We start from the raw sequence: 20976 nt of genomic DNA, 5'->3' as shown, positions 1-20976 counted from the left end.
TCTGTTTGACCACTTTTGACACAGAGTTCATTATCGATTAACAGCATGTTTGAAGTTCAAAGTAGTAACAAGATCAATATTTCTGGGGAAAAGCACTGTTAAAACACTGATTGATATTATTATTTTTTGCATTGGCTCTGAGTCTGTGAGCGCTACAGCAGCAGTGGGTGGAGAGAGAGTGAGAGGGTTGGTCCTGCATGTAAGCACCGTTCTGTCCCGTGTTGATCTGGGGGAGAGTTTAAGCAGGAAGCAGAGCAGAGGACTTGGGTCCAGAAAGACCACAACATTTCGGCAAGTATAAAGTCACATCCAAAACGGTCAGAGCGGGCCTCAGAGTGGACCGAAGAAGGAGATATTAAACTATTTGGGCTTTTTAAAAGAGAGATGTCGTCCGACAGCTTTCCAGCTGCTGCGTCAGAGAAGCAACAGATGGACCAGGGAGCCATGCTGAAGCAGCCTGTGGTAAAGTTACACAGAATAGGTGTGTAGATGTTTTTGTCTCTGTACAATTTTCTTTCAGCTTCAACAGAAAGCAGATGCACAGAAATGTCGTCGGTACTCGTGGAGACTAGCACGAAATCAACTGTGTTTGTGCGTGTGTCATGTGCCGTTTGTGTGTGTGTGTGTGTGTGTGTGTGTGTGTGTGTGTGTGCGCGTGTGTTTGTGTGCACGTTGATAGGGATAGTGTCGAGTTATATATGGATGTGCGGGATGTATTATCAGAATTGGTGTAAAATATATAGGTGGTCAAATTAATTGATCAACTGTGTTTCACTACTGAGATCTGTGAGGAGAACTCTGGGTCTCTGACCGCATTCCTTGCATGCATTAGCTCTTGAATGGGGGTTGTGAGCTCCTTATCAGTTCCTGAAGACGTGTGGGAGCCATTTACGACCTTCCACAGGCAGGCAGGGTCTTAACTTACTAAGGAGGGCACATGTCTATGTAGGAAGAAATAACTTCAACTGTGTGTGTGCGTGTGTCATGTGCCGTTTGTGTTTGTGTTTGTGTGTGTGTGTGTGTGTGTGTGTGCGAGTGTGTTTGTGTGTTTTAAAGGAGAAGTAATAAAAAAAGGAAGCTATAGTTATCTTCATTGTAATGCAGGTACAGTATCTCAGCTCCAAACTATTTTCTTTTTTTCTTTTAATTTAACATCTATTAATATAGTGTTACCATATGTCCTCTTTTGGGGGGTCTGTCCGGACACTCCGGGGGGGTTATAAACTACTTCAAATGCCCAGGGTTTCTCATGTAAAAATCACTCCTTGGGCTAAAAACATGAAAACCCCCTAGTTTGACATCAGAGTTCTCATCGGGCCCGAAAATTAAGGCCCGGCCCTAGCTGGGCCCTAACTGATCAGGCCCTAAAACGTTGGGTCGGGTCGGGACTGGTCGGGTTTGTGCAGCATTTGAGAACTCTACACAGAGTAAAAGTGAAACTCCAGTCAGCACCATCTTCATAATAGATAAATACACAAACAGACAGAACAGAACTATTATTTTTATTATTCTAAACAAATTCAATATATATATTTTTTTTCATGGAGCCCCAGGCCAGTCAGCACCATCTTCATAATAGATAAATACACAAACAGACAGAACAGAACTATTATTTTTATTATTCTAAACAAATTCAATATATATATATTTTTTCATGGAGCCCCAGGCCAGTCAGCACCATCTTCATTATAGATAAATACACAAACAGACAGAACAGAACTATTATTTTTATTATTCTAAACAAATTCAATATATATATTTTTTTTCATGGAGCCCCAGGCCCGGCCCGGCCCTACTGATTAGCATACATTTTAGGCCCGGCCCGGCCCTAAAATGTCGGGTCGGGCCTGGTCGGGTTCGGGCAGAGTTTGCGAACTCTATTTGACATACAGTCACATGCTACTTAAATCATAAGGAAAGTTGGAATTATTTTCCTTTATATAGGATGTTAATTGTAGGGTCACATATTAACCCTGATATATATATATATATATATATATATATATATATATATATATATATATATATATATATATATAAACAATAGAAGCCTGTTGGCTGCTGGACTAAAGGTTGTCAATACTGGAATGAGCTCCCTGTCACACTGAGGGAGAACCCCACTTTCACAGCTTTTAAAGGGCAATTGAAACAGAGGTTAACCCTAGAACACTATAAAACACTACACTACTACTACCATTATATTTTTGCAATTTTCATAATGTTGCTGATGTCTGAGGTGGGTGGGTCTTTCAGTAGATGTAATTTCTTGGGGTCTAGTAGGACTATAGTAAATAATAAAAAAATAAATCCCTATAAAATTTTGTAAAGAAATACATATTTAGTCCCATGCTCGAATGCCCCCCCCCCCCCCCCCGCCCTCCTGTCAAAAACAGCTAAAATCCCGAAAACGAAAGAAAGCAGCAAATGAAAAAAAAAATGCACTCATCTTTTACTTTCTCTAATAACAACCTATAACATGAACCTTGGTTGAAAAAAACTAAAGTTGTCCTTTAAGTTACCATATATTCTTTATGGAATATTTTATATTGGGTAAAATATACCCGTGTTTAGTGGTGGTGTTCTAGGGTTAAACAACCAGTCTTGTGATCACCTCCTCTATTGTTGAGTGAGAGTCATATTATGACTCACTCTACAATAGAGGCCTACCCTATAGTAATAGTTTTAATCTTTTCTTATTCTTCTCAATTTCTCTTTTTACTGAGTTCGAAATGTACTGTGTATTTGTATGCTGTCCTCTCATGTCTTGTTATTGCGAATGCAGTGATTGCGAATTCAGTGAGCCATTACTATAGAAGAACTGCCTAGCTCGTCTGTCTGTGTGTGTGTGTCACGCTGTAACACCACCTGCCCCCCACCAGAGGGCGCAGCTGTATCACACACAAAAAAACACACGCACCTTAGAGTATATATTAATAGAGACGGCACCCGGAGGAAACCCTGAGGCGAAATGTACATAGTGGCCGAATTTGGTATTGCAGCGCTGGGCCAATTCCGGTCCGTTGACTATCATTGCGCACGTTCAATCCATCCCAGAATGCACTCTGTTCCTACCCAGAAGGAGGAGTGAAATCGCCTCATGCGCTTTTGAGCAACTTAATGCAAGTGGATGGGAGTAGAAATCCGGTGCCGTCTCTATTAATATATACTCTAAGACACGCATGCACGCTCGCACACACACACACACACACACACACACACACACTAAACAAACGTTAAAAAAAAAACTTTAAAAGAAAAACTTTAAAAGAAAAACGTAAAAAAAGGACGTAATTTATTCTAATTGTTATTGCAATTTACGAGCTGCGTTCGCTTCCCGCGTTCGCGTGTCTTACTTGTCTAAGTACTGTTTAGTGTCTGGGGACTACGGATGGAAATTAGCATCGCTGCTAAATCCGAAAAGTGTATTTACGCTATATTTGTATGTAATGTTCATTAATAAACTCTGACCCGTCCAAATAAACAACTAAAGTAAAGTAATTTAGAACATTATCAGTTGGTAATACAACACAGCTTAATTGCATGTTATTTCAAAACCTTTTTTTTCTGTCCTCATTCTCCATCCCAGATGGCTTTCCTGCCCAACTCAAACATATCCACAGCAGACATAGACATCTCAAACATCACCAGAGAACTCAGCCCTACACCTGTGACCAGTGTGGGATAAGCTTCAGTCAGAGCAGTACTCTCAAACGACACCAGAGAATCCATACAGGACAGAAGCCCTACACCTGTGACCAGTGTGGGATAAGCTTCAGTCGGAGCAGTACTCTCAAAGATCACCAGAGAATTCATACAGGACAGAAACCCTACTACTGTGACCAGTGTGGCAAACGGTTCAGCCAGAGCAGTACTCTCAAACAACACCAGAGAATCCATACAGGACAGAAGCCCTACACCTGTGACCAGTGTGGGATAAGCTTCAGCCAGAGCAGTCATCTCGAACAACACCAGAGAATTCATACAGGCCAGAAACCCTACTACTGTGACCAGTGTGGGAAAGGTTTCAGCCAGAGAAGTCATCTCAAAAAACACCAAATAATTCATACAGGACAGAAACCCTACACCTGTGACCAGTGTGGGAAAAGCTTCAGCCAGGGCAGTACTCTCGAACAACACCAGATAATTCATACAGGACAGAAGCCCTACATCTGTGAGTGTGGGATAAGCTTCAGCCAGAGCAGTCATCTTAAAGTTCACCAGATAATTCATACAGGACAGAAGCCCTACTACTGTGACCAGTGTGGCAAACGGTTCAGCCATAGCAGTACTCTCAAACGACACCAGAGAATTCATACAGGACAGAAACCCTACTACTGTGACCAGTGTGGGATAAGCTTCAGCCGGAGCAGTACTCTTAAAGTTCACCAGAGAATTCATACAGGACAGAAGCCCTACACCTGTGACCAGTGTGGGATAAGCTTCAGCCAGAGCAGTACTCTTAAAGTTCACCAGAGAATTCATACAGGACAGAAGCCCTACACCTGTGAGTGTGGGATAAGCTTCAGCCAGAGCAGTACTCTCAAACAACACCAGATAATTCATACAGGACAAAAGCCCTACATCTGTGAGTGTGGGATAAGCTTCAGCCAGAGCAGTAATCTCAAACAACACCAGATAATTCATACAGGACAGAAGCCCTACATCTGTGAGTGTGGGATAAGCTTCAGCCAGAGCAGTAATCTCAAACGACACCAAAGAATTCATACAAGAGAGTAGCCCTACACCTGTGACCAGTGTGGGAAATGGTTCAGCACAAGCAGTGAGTTAAAAAACAACATGGCTGCAGTTAGGGTTGTACTGCCACCCCAATCAGCTGCAGGGGTCAATGGGTCGTACCCCACACACACAGACAGACAGACAGACAGACAGACAGACAGACAGACAGACAGACACGGCTGACAGACGGTCATTGGAGCGGTTAGACACCGCTCAAAAACTGGCAAACTTTGTGAACCTGTTGCAAAGTGTTAAACAACACATTTGTTTGTTTCTATTAGTTACTGCGAGAGTGAGGTCTAGCCAACACTAACGATCATGACTCCTGGATCGCAGCCCTCCACACTTTCCTATCTAACATCAGGTTCTTGAGCTCTACAGTGTTGTTAGCCAAGCTGTCGCACCACAGTGCATCTACGTACATGGTCATGGTTCACTTCTTTCCCCTCCTGGCTTTGCCCATGGTTGGCTCCCATAGTCAGTTTACTTGCCTCTAGTTCAGTGTTGGGCATCGTTACTTTCTAAAGTAACGTTGTTAGGTTACTGGATTACTGCCCATGAAAAGAATCCCTTACCGTTACAGATTACCTTCTGAGAAAAGTAACAAGTTATATTAGTTTCCGTTATTTTCCGTTACCCGACAATTAAAACCCATTTTAAATGCTTCTGCAAGTTGTTTACATTGTAGGCTATTAGGCTACTGCCTACCGTCATTGCGCCGCATTATTACGGCCCTAATTAACTCTATGGTTAAAAACAAGAATGATACACACCATGAACTGACCATAGACAATATCCCCTTTACAGCTCTCTTTATTAACGAATATAATTCGCCTCAATCGCCAGCCTATACACGTAGGACTGGACAGAAAGGCTGTTGCGCTGCGCTCCAACCAGCCCTCTCCACGGCGTGCACCGTGGCGCATGAACAACAACACCACCACCATCGTGGACCCACGACCCACGTATGAACTAGATAGTTTATAAGAAATGGCACGCGGCCATCCTCGCAGGTAGTGACAGTAACAGAATGAGAATCCTGTGACCTGTTATTTGGGGGGGGGCATCAACAACAGCCTGTTGTTGATGATGAATGTTACTATGAAACTTAAACAATTCATTAAACTAGTACTCATGACTCACCTAATGACGCAGCCACGGAGGATCTACCATGTTTAACGTAATTCCAAAGTGTTTAGCCTACATTGTTTAAGTCAAAGACGCATGCGGTTTTTACTTTGGCTTAAAGCATGTTGTTATTATTATTCGGCTTAGAGTATATTCCACCACCACCACCGGCACTGTCATAGCAGCTGGCTACAACCGAAACAACTTCCTCTTCAAAATAAAATCTACTTGTAACAATACTTTTATTTCTTAAGTGAACTTACAGGATGTAGTAGACGCAGGATGTATAGTAGGCTATACTATGCGCTGCACATTGGGGCTTGGGAAGATAAATCACACAGAAGGCAGGAGAAATAGACTCCGGGTAGTCAGGGCTTTATTATTTTTAAATCTTGCACACAAAATGAACAGGGACACATTATAGTAACGGGATTACTGTTTTGGAAAAGTAACTAAGTAACTAACTACTAAATTGCAAAACTAACTAGTTAGTTTATTCCGTATAAAAGTACTACCAATAAAAGTAGTCCCTTACATAATGCCGTTATTAATAGCGCCGTTACACCCAACACTGCTCTAGTTCTGGCCTGGGTTCCTGACGCAGTGCCCAACCAGCCTCATCCTTCTCTGTCTGTGACCCGTGGTAGGTCCCCCATAGAAGTCCACATTTCTGATGCGGCCAGTCCATGTGACACCTAGTGCCATTCGTATCATTTTTGTGTTTCTATTAATACAATAGAAATATACATCCCGGTAGCCTACCTTCTTTCCATCTCATGTTCTCTCTCTTTCCCCTCTCTCCTGCTTTCCCGTCTCCCAATTGCTCGTCAATGTGTTTCTTATATAATCAAGGATGCACGGCCTCTGTTCAATCGATCAACGATATCCTTATTATCCTGATATCCTGGACCCCGATGCGTGCACGTCAACTTTATTTGAATGTCTCATGCAATGTTGATGTATTACTGTACACTCACTGCAATTATCTATGTCATCATTTAATGTTCTCTCATGTAGCCTAGACTATTGTACACAATTATAAAGGACAGGGAAAATATGAATTGTCACCCTCAAATAACAACATTAAATAATAGACTAGACATATTGTTCCTGACGAAACGATGTGGGGTCGATGCAAGCCAAAAGATTGTACTATAAATAATATTACAGTCAAGGTCCCCAAACAAGTATTAGTACTCAACATTATATTTAGGCCAATAATGTAATTTCAGTGATTCTACAAGGATTGTATCTTGGATCTTGATGAGCTCCACTGTTCTGAGCTGGGTCCTCAAAGACCCATTTTTTTGTACTTGTGTTCTCCCCTGGTGTAATTGATGTTGGCAATTGGCAATAGCACAGTAAAGATGATACTAATCGATGTGTGTGGTTATTTATATAGCTAGCCTCTTCATTTTGATCTCAAAGTGCACCTGATTGAAGCATTTTCTTCGCAAATTTTCTTTATTTTATTTGTAATACCATAATTATCATCATTGGTCAAATGTAATTACTACAATTACTACAACGAAGAGGCTTTGGATGTAGTGGTTAACTTGAGTTGTCAGCTGTTGGGTGGGGGTAAGGAACTGTGATTTGCATTTGTTTATATTTAATTGTATGTAATGTGTTTTTTTTTCCTTCAGTTTTTTTTTGTATTCATGGACATATCCTGTTTGTTTGAAGATTTTGTTTTAGTGTTTGTGCTGCCATTTGGGCGTATGAAAAATATATGTGAATAATTGTTTTAAGAATACTATGTCATAATGAAAAACCAATAAACATATGTTTTAAAAAAAGAAACAATTACTACAACTATTACCACCGATACCACCATCACTGCAATAACATTACTATCATTCTCACTACTGTCCTATACCCTCATAATTTAATATACTAATTATCCTGTGATATACTGTATTTAGACAAGAGAATACGCTTGAGCAGTAATTTGAATTGACAGATATTTCTGCTGTGTTTGACATCCTCTGACAAGACATTCCATATTTTCACCCCACAGACAGAAATACACATAATCTTCCGGGTGGTGCTGAGTCTGACACTGGGTTGTTGGAAGTTTAGTTTCTATCTTATTGGATACAAATTCAGAGGGTACTATTTTGCGTGCCACCATACCCCGGCTTAATTATTCATAAACCGTTCAGGCATTTTTTTTACTATTTTGAAAAACATTTTAGATCGTCTATTTGAACTATTTTAAAATGCTTTTCGGAACAGTAAAAGTCATCATCTCATTCCGGCCAATCACAATTTGCGTCCTCACCTTCGTCTTCAATGTCAAACACTCAAAGCTGGACATTCATTGTCAATGGCATTCAAAGTTTGTGTTAACACAATGTTTGTGTTTACACAAACCATCAAAGCTGTACATAGGAGGGGTTATACCGGTATGCCACTCAATAAATTGCCCTTTCGGTCCCACAAACAGCACTTTGGTTCAACGCTGTTGTTTTAAATTTATCTTTATAAAAAAAGTGCATTGGACTGGACATTACCTGATAACCCCAGGTCAGATATATTGTATATCTATACATAAAGTGCATTGATCTGGACATTACCTGATAACCCCAGGTCAGCTATATTGTATATGTATCTCTATAAAAAAAGTGCATTGGACTGGACATTACCTGATAACCCCAGGTCAGCTATATTGTATATGTATCTCTATAAAAAAAGTGCATTGGACTGGACATTACCTGATAACCCCAGGTCAGCTATATTGTATATGTTTCTTTATAAATAAAGTGCATTGATCTGGACATTACCTGATAACCCCAGGTCAGCTATATTGTATATGTATCTTTATAAATAAAGTGTATTGGACTGGACAGTACCTGATAACCCCAGGTCAGCTATATTGTATATGTATCTTTATAAATAAAGTGCATTGGACTGGACAGTACCTGATAACCCCAGGTCAGCTATATGTTATATATATCTTTATAAATAAAGTGTATTGGACTGGACAGTACCTGATAACCCCAGGTCAGCTATATGTTATATATATCTTTATAAATAAAGTGTATTGGACTGGACAGTACCTGATAACCCCAGGTCAGATATGGGGTTGGACTTCCTGTTTGGGTAGAGGTAGTTCTGGAGCAGCACCTTACGAAGAGCCACACCCTGGAATAGAGTTTAGAGTTTAATAATAGAAACAGCACAAAGAATGAAAAGATTGTGTTAGTTATCGGTTTGTAGCAGTGCTGAGCTCTAGAGTATGACCACATACAGTATATAATGTCTAATCTATAGGCTATTAAAGGAATATTTCACTTTCAAAAATCACTTTCGGTCACAAGGCGGGGTTGGCGTTGTGGAGTTTGCATGTTCTCCCCGTGTCCCCTATAGGGTAGGTACCCTCACAAAAAAGTTCCTGCCAAAGCTCAGCCTCTTAGCGCTTATTTTAAATAATTTGAATAATTGTTGGGAAGAAGTACTCACTACAATAGTATTATGTAAGTTAGTCAATATTGAATAACCTTCTCATCAAGTATTATGTAGAGTTAATATTGACCAACCTTCTCATCAAAGTCCAGCGTTCGTATCAGCATCTTCTGAAGTGTTTGCAGGACTTTGATGCACAACTTCTCCTCTGATGTCATCAACGCTTGTGTGTGCTGGATCAACCTATGAGAACACCACAAAGTCAAAGGCAGTCATGCATGCACGTGCACATGCACAGGCACACACACACACACACACACACACACACACACACACACACACACACACACACACACACACACAAAAAAAAGTATTGTCATCAAAATAAAGTGTTACCCGTTTGGTTCAGTACTGCCCGTCCCAGTGAACTTATAACGGTATACTTTAGTTTTTGAGTTGAGTTGAGTTTGAATCTTTATTTCGGTCATTTAAAAAAACAAAAACAAAATTGTTGTTAAGCAATTTACATTGCTTAATTTACATTGATTAGTCAACACAGTGACTATTTTAGCCGAAAAGGTATGGGCTGAAGCATAAAGCTTATTTTGCCCACCTTTTTACATATATTATATTATATTATAATATATTATTAATATAACATTATATGAAAAGCACAAATGAAAAAGTAATATCAAGTTACCGTAGAAATATTACTAAAAACAGAAAAGGAAAAAGAAATAGAACAAAAAGTAAACAAAATGTTGGTTTACATTTGTTTTTTCAGACATAATACTTAATATACAAGGTGTACTTAATATGTTTTATACTATAAGTACTATACATGTGAAATATAGTTTAGTCCAGTACTGCCCGTCCCCGTCCCCCCCCGTTAATATGTTTTATACTATAAGTACTATACATGTGAAATATAGTTTAGTCCAGTACTGCCCGTCCCCGTCCCCGTGGACTTATAAAGGTATACTTTTCACCTACGTGAAATGTGGGTACCCGTCGGGTATCCCTGGGTACCCGGTCCGTTGCAGGACTCCCAGATGACAGTGAAGTGATCATTTAAAACCCACAAGCTACAAGCTACAAGCCCAAAACCGAGTGGCGCGCTACGAGCTTGTAGGTCTGCTATTTTTTTTTAAATCGTGAAAATGCAGCACAAATCTTTTAATATATATTCTTTCAGAAGACTTTTATTTCGACGTCAGGCCTAAATGGGTTAAGGACTTTTGAGACGTCAAGAAAGAAAGAAAGAAAGAAAGAAAGAGGTTCTCTTGAGGTTGGGAAGCACTGAGTGGTGTCATGTGACCTACTTGGAGATGAATCCTCCAGATTCACATCTCTGCCTGGCGTCGGTTCCCTCCAGGAAGAGGAGCTCTGGTTGGTGGAGAACATCCACCAGCACTGACAGCTCAGCGTCCACCAACGGCTTTAACCTCTCCTCCAGAGTGTTAATGATGTCCTACACACACACACACACACACACACACACACACACACACACACACACACACACACACACACTCACACACACACACACACACACACACACACACACACACACAAAGCTGGTGAATTTTTGGCACTAGAGGTGAAATATGGTACAGAAATGTCGCCTAAGTGAGAGCCGTCTGACGGCAGATCTCACTGGGACAGAGAACGGTGATTTTCTGCTAATTTGTCTCAGAAGAAAAGTTATTTTAGTGTCAGAATATTGGGAAGATTGCGTGGCTTGTAACCTCGCGTCACCAGACTTTCCAACTCGGAGGAAAGCCTGGTCTGTGTTCCTAAATCGCCCGTGGGATCCGGTCTTGACCGGATGAAAAACAAAACAAAAAAAACTCTAATTCCTGGTTTTCCGTGTCGCTTTGTTTCCCCCCCTGTTTGTTTTCAGTCCTGCCAGTTGCTATGATTTGGAATAAAACATGGATAATATGATGCCCTTGATCATGAGGAATTTTGGGTAATACTGATTCCGGCCTGATAACTACAAAGTTACATACCAGTGACTATAAACATGAAGTTACCATCCGCTCCAGACCGGATCATAAACCCGAGAATGGTGTGCCTCCCAAGCTATGTGGCTTGTGAGGAATGGGTCCAAGTCCAACCTAATTCCACTCTCCTAAAGACCATGTTCTTGTATACCAGGGGGAGCTGTAGTTCTATTTATCAATCTGTGATGTAAATGTAGTCCTACCTGCAGTTTCTCTATGATGTTCTTGTAGTCCCAGGGGTTGCTGGGAGCTGTAGTTATATGTATCAATCTGTGATGTAAATGTAGTCCTACCTGCAGTTTCTCTATGATGTTCTTGTAGTCCCAGGGGTTGCTGGGAGCTGTAGTTATATGTATCAATCTGTGATGTAATTGTAGTCCTACCTGCAGTTTCTCTATGATGTTCTTGTAGTCCCAGGGGTTGCTGGGAGCTGTAGTTATATGTATCAATCTCTGATGTAATTGTAGTCCTACCTGCAGTTTCTCTATGATGTTCTTGTAGTCCCAGGGGTTGCTGGGAGCTGTAGAGCGGGAGGCGCGGGTGGAGGACTTGTAGTTTGGGTTGGAGCGAGACAGAGAGTTGAGAGCTGATGTAGAGAGCATGGTAGTGATCTGAACCTCAAGGTCCAATGGTACAGAGATACTACGACTCTTAGCTGGGGAGGGAGGCAGGGAGAGAGGGAGGGAGGGAGGGAGGGAGGGAGGGAGAGAGGGAGGGAGAGAGGGAGGGAGGCAGGGAGAGAGGGAGGGAGGCAGGGAGAGAGGGAGGGAGAGAGGGAGGGAGAGAGGGAGGGAGGGAGGGAGGGAGGGAGGGAGGGAGGGAGGGAGGGAGGGAGAGAGGGAGGGAGAGAGGGAGGGAGGCAGGGAGAGAGGGAGGGAGGCAGGGAGAGAGGGAGGGAGAGAGGGAGGGAGGGAGGGAGGGAGAGAGGGAGGGAGAGAGGGAGGGAGGGAGGGAGGGAGGGAGGGAGGGAGGGAGGGAGGGAGGGAGGGAGGGAGGGAGAGAGGGAGGGAGGGAGGGAGGGAGAGAGGGAGGGAGGGAGAGAGGGAGGGAGGCAGGGAGAGAGGGAGGGAGGCAGGGAGAGAGGGAGAGAGGGAGGGAGGGAGGGAGAGAGGGAGGGAGAGAGGGAGGGAGGCAGGGAGAGAGGGAGGGAGGCAGGGAGAGAGGGAGGGAGAGAGGGAGGGAGGGAGGGAGGGAGGGAGGGAGGGAGGGAGGGAGGGAGGGAGGGAGGGAGGGAGGGAGAGGTTATTATTGAGGATTGTGTTGGACTAAGTAAGCGTGCATGTGTGCATGAGTGTAGAGCTGCCTTTCAATTAAAAAATCTATAATGTTTGTTTAGAGCATGTTTAACGAAAAATGATGAGTCTACTTAACACATTATGTGTGTGTGTGTGTGTGTGTGTGTGTGTGTGTTGTGTGTGTGTGTGTGTGTGTGTGTGTGTGTGTGTGTGTGTGTGTGTGTGTGTGTGTGTGCGCGCGCGTGCGTGCGTGCGTGCGTGCGTGCGTGCGTGCGTGCGTGCGTGCGTGCGTGCGTGCGCGTGTACCAGTCATAGCCAGTGTTCTAATGCAGGTCTCCACGATGCCTTTGTGTTGCTGTGGCAACCATTGACAGTCCAACAGTCTGACACTGGACTGTAACAACTGAGTCATGATGTTGTGATGAGTCTATGGACACAGAGAGAGAGAGAGAGAGAGAGAGGGAGAGAGAGAGAGACATGTTTATTTGTTGCTTACAATTAAGCTAAAGATGTACAAGTATCAAAGAGTAGCTCAGTCGACGTGTGCCGTTTAGTAATATATATATATAATATATAGACAGGGTTAGATAATCAATAGAAGAGCAAGACAGACTTCTTTTAGTTCCTGTATCTGTGTGATGTACTGTACTGTAGGTGACATCATTGCCCCTTTAGGAGACCAGAAGACAGACACAAAGACAGACACAAGAGACAGAGACAGAGACAAAGACTGTCTCGCATAGCCAGACAACTAATCCACAATCTCCGAATGCTATAGATAGAGTCTGGAACTGAACTACACCTCCCGAAATCCAAGTAAGGAAGCTGCTATTTCCATTCACGAAAATATATTCTTTACATTTTATTTCCTTTTCTGCTAAGCAACAAGCTTCTCATATGCTTATATGATTTCTATTTACATTAGGATACATTTGCGCGACTGTAAAGACGAAACGTTGATGTGAACCTGAAGTGAGGTGCTGTTCTCTGAGAATGGAGAGCTGAAGAAAGCGGTGATGGTGTCAAACACTACGCTGATGATGTACTTCTCTAGCACGGCGTCCGTCAGGCGGTTCTCCCTGTTGGTGCACACCTAGAGGAGACATTATACACCCATTAGCTCTGTTGGTGCACACCTAGGGCACACAGGGAGACATTATACACCCATTAGCTCTGTTGGTGCACGCCTAGGGGCACACAGGGAGACATTATACACCCATTAGCTCTGTTGGTGCACGCCTAGGGCACACAGGGAGACATTATACACCCATTAGGTCTGTTGGTGCACGCCTAGGGCACACAGGGAGACATTATACACCCATTAGCTCTGTTGGTGCACGCCTAGGGGCACACAGGGAGACATTATACACCCATTAGCTCTGTTGGTGCACGCCTAGGGCACACATTAGGAGACATTATACACCCATTAGCTCTGTTGGTGCACGCCTAGGGGCACACAGGGAGACATTATACACCCATTAGGTCTGTTGGTGCACGCCTAGGGCACACATTAGGAGACATTATACACCCATTAGCTCTGTTGGTGCACGCCTAGGGGCACACAGGGAGACATTATACACCCATTAGCTCTGTTGGTGCACGCCTAGGGCACACATTAGGAGACATTATACACCCATTAGCTCTGTTGGTGCACGCCTAGGGGCACACAGGGAGACATTATACACCCATTAGCTCTGTTGGTGCACACCTAGGGCACACAGGGAGACATTATACACCCATTAGCTCTGTTGGTGCACACCTAGGGGCACACAGGGAGACATTATACACCCATTAGCTCTGTTGGTGCACGCCTAGGGCACACAGGGAGACATTATACACCCATTAGGTCTGTTGGTGCACGCCTAGGGCACACAGGGAGACATTATACACCCATTAGGTCTGTTGGTGCACACCTAGGGGCACACAGGGAGACATTATACACCCATTAGGTCTGTTGGTGCACGTCTAGGGCACACAGGGAGACATTATACACCCATTAGCTCTGTTGGTGCACGTCTAGGGGCACACAGGGAGACATTTTACACCCATTAGCTCTGTTGGTGCACGCCTAGGGCACACAGGGAGACATTATACACCCATTAGCTCTGTTGGTGCACGCCTAGGGGCACACAGGGAGACATTTTACACCCATTAGCTCTGTTGGTGCACACCTAGGGCACACAGGGAGACATTATACACCCATTAGCTCTGTTGGTGCACGCCTAGGGGCACACAGGGAGACATTATACACCCATTAGCTCTGTTGGTGCACGCCTAGGGGCACACAGGGAGACATTATACACCCATTAGCTCTGTTGGTGCACGCCTAGGGGCACACAGGGAGACATTATACACCCATTAGCTCTGTTGGTGCACGCCTAGGGGCACACACTACACAGGGAGACATTTTACACCCATTAGCTCAATCAATAATGATTTGATGAAGTGATTGATTGATGGATCGGTGCACACCCTGGCCATGTCCACAGTGAAGTCTTCAAACAGCTTCCAGATGTGGTTGGACGTGTAAATCTCCTTCATCTCCACCTCCGTGTCCACGTAGCAATGGTTCACAAAGTTCACGTAGGCTACCTTCACCTGCACAAAGACATAGAAACATGGGTTTTCAGAAAACTGTCATGATTTAGAAGACATTTGTGGAATCTTTTCTCAGGTCAAAATGGGTTAAATGACAGTATCTATAACCGTGTGAAAGCTCCCCCCACACAATCAGGTTCTGGCTAGAGGAAACACTGTGAACTGTCCACACAGCCCACTAATGAGATGCGGAGTAAGTAGAAATAAATATAAATAGTGCCATTTTATGACCAATAATGAAGATAAGGTTGAAAATAGGTGAAAAAATCACACCCGTGTGAACTGAGTGGTGCAACTCCCCTCTCCCCTCTCTCTCTCTCTCTCTCTCTCTCTCTCTCTCTGTCTTGCATTAGCAGGCAACAGTGCAGCACTATCTCTCTCTCTCTGTTTCTGGCACAACAGCGCCACTTTTGCCCCTACTGCTACTAGTCACACACATAGGTTAGGACATTGCTGTTCCTTGGAGTGGTTGCACCACTCAAAAATGTGTGAAATGCTCCTAATAACAACACTGTGCAAAGCTACCTTCACCAACACAGACGGACAGCAGAAATGCACTCACGCACATATAGCCTACTGTACACACACATACACACCCACACGCACACACACGCGCGCGCGCACACACACACACACACACACACACACACACACACACACACACACACACACACAATGCGTACTGTACCTCAGTGATGCAGTCCTCGTTTGTCACCACTCTGACCACATCCTCTAGGGGCAGCAGAGAGGTGCATTTGATCTCGGTGTAAACGTTCTTCCCTTCAGCGCATGCAGCCAGCAGCTCCACCAGAGAGATGTGATACCTGCTCACACCACCAGGGGTTTAAAACACACCAGAGAGATGTGATACCTGCTCACACCACCAGGGGTTTAAACCATAGAGTTATAGAGCACAGAAGTCCTGACGTCACTGTCAGTAGAGGGCGCCAGTTCACGGGTTCCTGTACTTTTTATTTGCATTGAAATCCCCATAGGGGGATTTTGGATCTCTTCATATAAGAACTGTGTTTGAAAAATAAACCGATCACCCCGGCCTTTTCACTCATATGGCTATGAAACATCGACTGAAGGTGGAAATGTACAAATATACCCAAAGAGTAACACAATAAGCACTAGAAACGAGTCAAACAACCCAGAGACTACATTTCCGGGTAGGCGGGGTGGCTGCAGCTGCCCGTCGCACTACAGAAACTGACATGTTAATTACGTTTTATTTTAAATATTTAATGTTTCGTGGTTACTACGAGTCGAGTCACTGCCAGCTGAGCTTACGTCAACGAGGAATCGAGTGGAACCGAGTCAAACTTTAATGTATTTGTATTGCCTCAAGTGATGGTCAGGGTGGGGGTTCCCCAGATAAAAAAGGATTATTTTGGGGGGGTTTGAGAACCACTGGTTTATAGAACAGAACATGTAAATGGTTACCTGAGAGGGCTGTTCTCTGTGATTCCCTCTCTGCTCTCTGCCATCAGCTCCAACATCACCGCAAAGGACGCTTTGTCGTTGTAGAACACGACCACATCCTCTCCTGAATTAGTCAGCTGCACACACGCGAGCGCGCACACACACACACACACACACACACACACACACACACACACACACACACACACACACACACACACACACACACACACACACACACACACACACACACACACACAATGACAAACACAATGACACAGACAGACGTGTAAAAAGTTAAGCTTAATTTATATTCCCTCACATGACAGTGTTGCACTTGCTTTTCCTTAATTTTTCTGCTCAGCGGGTTTGACCAATCAATCTCAAATTGTACGGGCATTGAGCATTGCCAGGGAGCAGGCGTCAAGTGTTTATTTATTTTTTAGGGCCCTAGCCCTGTCAATGGATGGCTTTTGGTAGCCAAGTCTATGGACTTTTTAATGTTTGTCTAGAGCACACATTAAAAAGTAAATCGTTTGCCAGCCTATGGACTATGGACTTTGGATTTTTTGTTTAGGGTACTAAATGTCGACGTAAGACGCCATGTGGCAGATATAAATACAGTTGGCACAAGTGTGATTTATCTTTTGTATCATCATCTTCAGCCTGGACTATGAGATCTGTCATGGTCATGGTCCCATAGCCTGGACGGACAGTGGGTGAAAATGTGGATACTGTATATTGGATACTGTATAGAGCGTTGCAGTCCCGCCCCCTTTCATGACCACGCCAGGCCTCGTCCCGCCCCCTTTCATGACGACGCCAGGCCCAGGAAATAATTCCCAATGCATTTTTCCCATAGACATTTCAAAACGTATTTATTTAAAGACCTTTTAAGCGTCGTACAAAGCCAACTCGAGGCGTGACAAATCATGACTATAAACACAATATTTTGGACCAAACAAATAATTACAAAGAAGAAAAAACAAAAGAAAAGTGTTGTAACCTGCCGTTTTCTTCTTTCTAATTATTTGTTCGGCCCGAAATCTTTTGTTTGTTGTCATGATTTCTCACAACTCGAGTTGGCTTTGTACGAGGCTTAAAAGGTCTTTAAATAAATACTTTTTGAAATGTCTATGTCTATGTCTAAATGTCTATGAAAATGAACGGAGAATAATTTCCTGGGCCCTGGTAGGGGGCGCTCTATAGTACACTGGTTTTCAAAGTAGGGTCTGGGGACCTCCAGGGATCCTTGAGGAGGTTCCATTTTCAACATCAAAAAAGGTCAGGTCAACAAATACAAACTAGACTAAAATGTTATGGAGGGATTAGTGGAGAAGAGATCCAGTGGAACTAAAAGACAAGTCATTATTTTATGTTTGTGCTGGACTCTGAAATGTAATGCCTTGAGTGCTTGTCACGGTGGGGGGAATCCCCAGTTAAAAAAATGATTATTTAGTTGACTAAAATCACATGATATTTAGTTGATTAAAACTAGACTAAAACATTTCAGATGACTAAAATATGACTAAAGCTAAATGGAATTACATTCAAAAGACTGTGACTAAAACCAAAATCAAAATGTGCTGTCCAAGTCAACAGTGTATGAGAGACGACGGTGGTCCTCACCTCGGTCATGATCATGTCCTGACACTTCTTCACGTACTTCCCCTCGGCCTTGATGATGGTGTGCAGGAAGTTGAGGTACTGGACGTGGCGTCCGTGCGTGGCCAGGCAGTGGATGAAGTGCTGCAGGACGGCCTCCGAGATCTCACTGCACAGCTGGTAGTTATTACTGAAGATATGCTGCACCGTCTCAGCCTCCATCAGCTGGAGAGAGAGAGAGAATGAGAGCTTGTTATTATTGAGCATTGTGTTGGACCGTTTGCCTCCATGATGCATGCTATACACAGAGATGAGACGATGGATGCTTGGAGAAACATGGACCACGTGAACACAGCCTTGCGGCGACAGAGAAAGGCCGCCACAGAACAGACCTTGTGCTCCCAAAGGGAAGACAGACCAGACCGCACACAAAATGTGGTGGAAACAGAGCTACTGTACAACTTTAGGAAAAGAGAAGGGAACCCGCACACTCATATGCTCCAAAAGGTTTTATCGACGACGTTTCGAGCCAAGGCTCTTCATCTGGTCAAACTCAAGATGTCAGTGATCCACCCACTTAAATAGACACCCACGGGTCACGTTACTAGTCAGTGGGTGAAACCACTGACTGTACACTTTCCAACCACCTGTCCCCTGCTATACCAAAGACCAAAGACCAAATCAGAGACACAGATTACACACACCCAGTATGTGCATTTGAAAACATGACCAACCAAACAAACAAAAACATCCCATACCTACTGGAAGAAATACAACAATGTGCGAACTGTTGCGATAAGAGAGGGCTAGCTAATGGAATACAACCACCTGAAGGACTACTAACCGTCATGTGTAAACTGCTCGGCATCTGTATGACAGCAAATGAACATTAGTGGGTTTTGCAATGTGACATATTGTAGCAGCTCCATCGACACAATGTGACATACTGTAGCAGCTCCATCTACACAATGCTGTACCTCTCCAACTGTACATACAGTACTTACCCCAGGGTTGAGGAACAGGCTGAGGTTCTTGTGCAGCAGAACCTGGTTATCCTGGTTCCCCATGCAGAACCTCTGCAGGAACTGGTGGGTGTAGCGCAAGATCTCCTGCATCTTCATGTCGTTCTACAGAGACAGACAGAAAGATCCATATACCAAAACTCATGTTCATGTCATTCTACAGAGACAGACAGAAAGATCCATATACCAAAACTCATGTTCATGTCATTCTACAGAGACAGACAGACCGAAACCAAAACTCATTCAGTGAAAAGAGAACAAGTAATAAGGTCTGCACACTGGACTTTTAGTGTTTTCTCACCACAGTGGTCATCAGAATGATGTTTGGAGCTCAGTCCAGTGTGCGGACCTTATTCTCTTTTCTTTTAAATGAGTCGGCCCTACAGTTATCATGCCCTTGATCGCTGGGAATTATTTTGGAGTAATGACTACAAACCAGACTAGTTTAAAACAGGTAGGTTGTGCACAAACCAAAGTACAACATGACGGAAGTTATCATCCTCTCCCGACCGGATCAGACACGTGAAAATGGTATGCCTCCCAGGCTACAGTACATGTGGCCTAGTCGATTCTTTTGGGTTGGTTTTCATAGACCCGGTTGCTTGTTTGTTGTGTCTCTGGTGATTATCAGTGGTATGTGTGAGGTGGTCACCTTGTCGTAGGACACCTGCAGAAGGTCCAGCATCACCTTATGAGCTCCCATGTTCTTCAACAGCCTCTGCTGCTTCTTCCACACCCCACTGCTACACATCTTGTTCAACCTCTCCAAGATCTACAGAGAGAGAGACAGACAGAATCAGAGAGAGAGAGACACTAACTTTCTACTACAGTAGTGGTTCCCAAAGTCGACACTCAAAAGAGTAATTTGATGTCTCTCCTGGACACAAACTAGATAGATCTACAAGCACACAATACGTTGCGATATGAGTTTGGAATTTTTGTAATTTCTTTTTCTATTTTATCTTTTTGTACTAATATATATACACACCGGTAAATATTAAACAGACAGACAGACAGACAGACCTCTTTCACTTTCTTGTAGTTCTCATTGCTCTTTTCCAGTTTGTCTTTCTTGGGTGTGTCCTCTGGCGCCGACTACAGGAGAGAGAGGGTAACACGCCATAAACATTTGAAGGAAAAAAAAGGTACTATTTTCATACATACAGTACACAGTCTTCTGCTGTTGTACTGGGAGCTAACCAGTACAACCATGGTCTTCTGCTGTTGTACTGGGAGCTGACCAGTACAACCACAGTCTTCTACTGTTGTACTGGGAGCTGACCAGTACAACCACAGTCTTCTACTGTTGTACTGGGAGCTGACCAGTACAACCACAGTCTTCTACTGTTGGTCACAAGGAGTGCCACTTGAGGGAGCAATGCTGGGGTTAGGTTTATACCACTTAAACCCAATACACACTGGAGTCCCCCAGGGCTCTATACTATAGCCCCCTCCTGTTTTCACGTACTAGGGGCTGTGGTTAAGTAGAGTTTTATTTAGTCTGCCTTGCTCTGGGGCACATGGACAGCAGGTTATGTCTCATACACTTTAACCACAATTAGGCCAAATGTTCCCAGCAGGTCCAGGGATTTGAACCAGCAACCCCATGCATGCATTCAGCTCCTCACCTCTTTGTCCTTCTTGTCCTTCTTGTCTTTCTTGGCGTCTCCTCCTCCTCCTGAGCTCTTCTTCTGCACCCAGAGCTCAGACTTCTCCACCAGCATCCGCAGTCTGTCCAGGTCCATCTTGATCAGCTTGTAGTTGTCCACGTCCTGACCGGAGATCAGCAGCTGGACCTGCAGGGAATTCAAT

At 43.7% G+C, this 20976-nt stretch overlaps 1 protein-coding gene across 1 annotated transcript in view; it reads right to left on the bottom strand.

Moving 5' to 3' along the window:
- itpr3 (inositol 1,4,5-trisphosphate receptor, type 3) overlaps window positions 1–20976 on the bottom strand; it is a 109745-nt gene that overhangs the window by 33758 nt on the left and 55011 nt on the right. Inside the window, 14 exon segments of the mRNA XM_083770005.1 lie at window positions 8928–9012; window positions 9408–9516; window positions 10596–10744; window positions 11753–11934; window positions 12821–12941; window positions 13482–13607; window positions 14987–15112; window positions 15801–15936; window positions 16559–16674; window positions 18167–18367; window positions 19147–19269; window positions 19817–19936; window positions 20188–20259; window positions 20793–20960. Of these exon segments, the coding sequence (XP_083626131.1) occupies window positions 8928–9012; window positions 9408–9516; window positions 10596–10744; window positions 11753–11934; window positions 12821–12941; window positions 13482–13607; window positions 14987–15112; window positions 15801–15936; window positions 16559–16674; window positions 18167–18367; window positions 19147–19269; window positions 19817–19936; window positions 20188–20259; window positions 20793–20960 (1834 nt within the window).

Source organism: Protomyctophum parallelum, assembly GCF_964188405.1.
Source record: "Protomyctophum parallelum genome assembly, chromosome: 7".
In the NCBI taxonomy this organism is placed as follows: Eukaryota; Metazoa; Chordata; class Actinopteri; order Myctophiformes; family Myctophidae; genus Protomyctophum; species Protomyctophum parallelum.
This window is presented reverse-complemented; position numbering and strand designations above follow the sequence as displayed.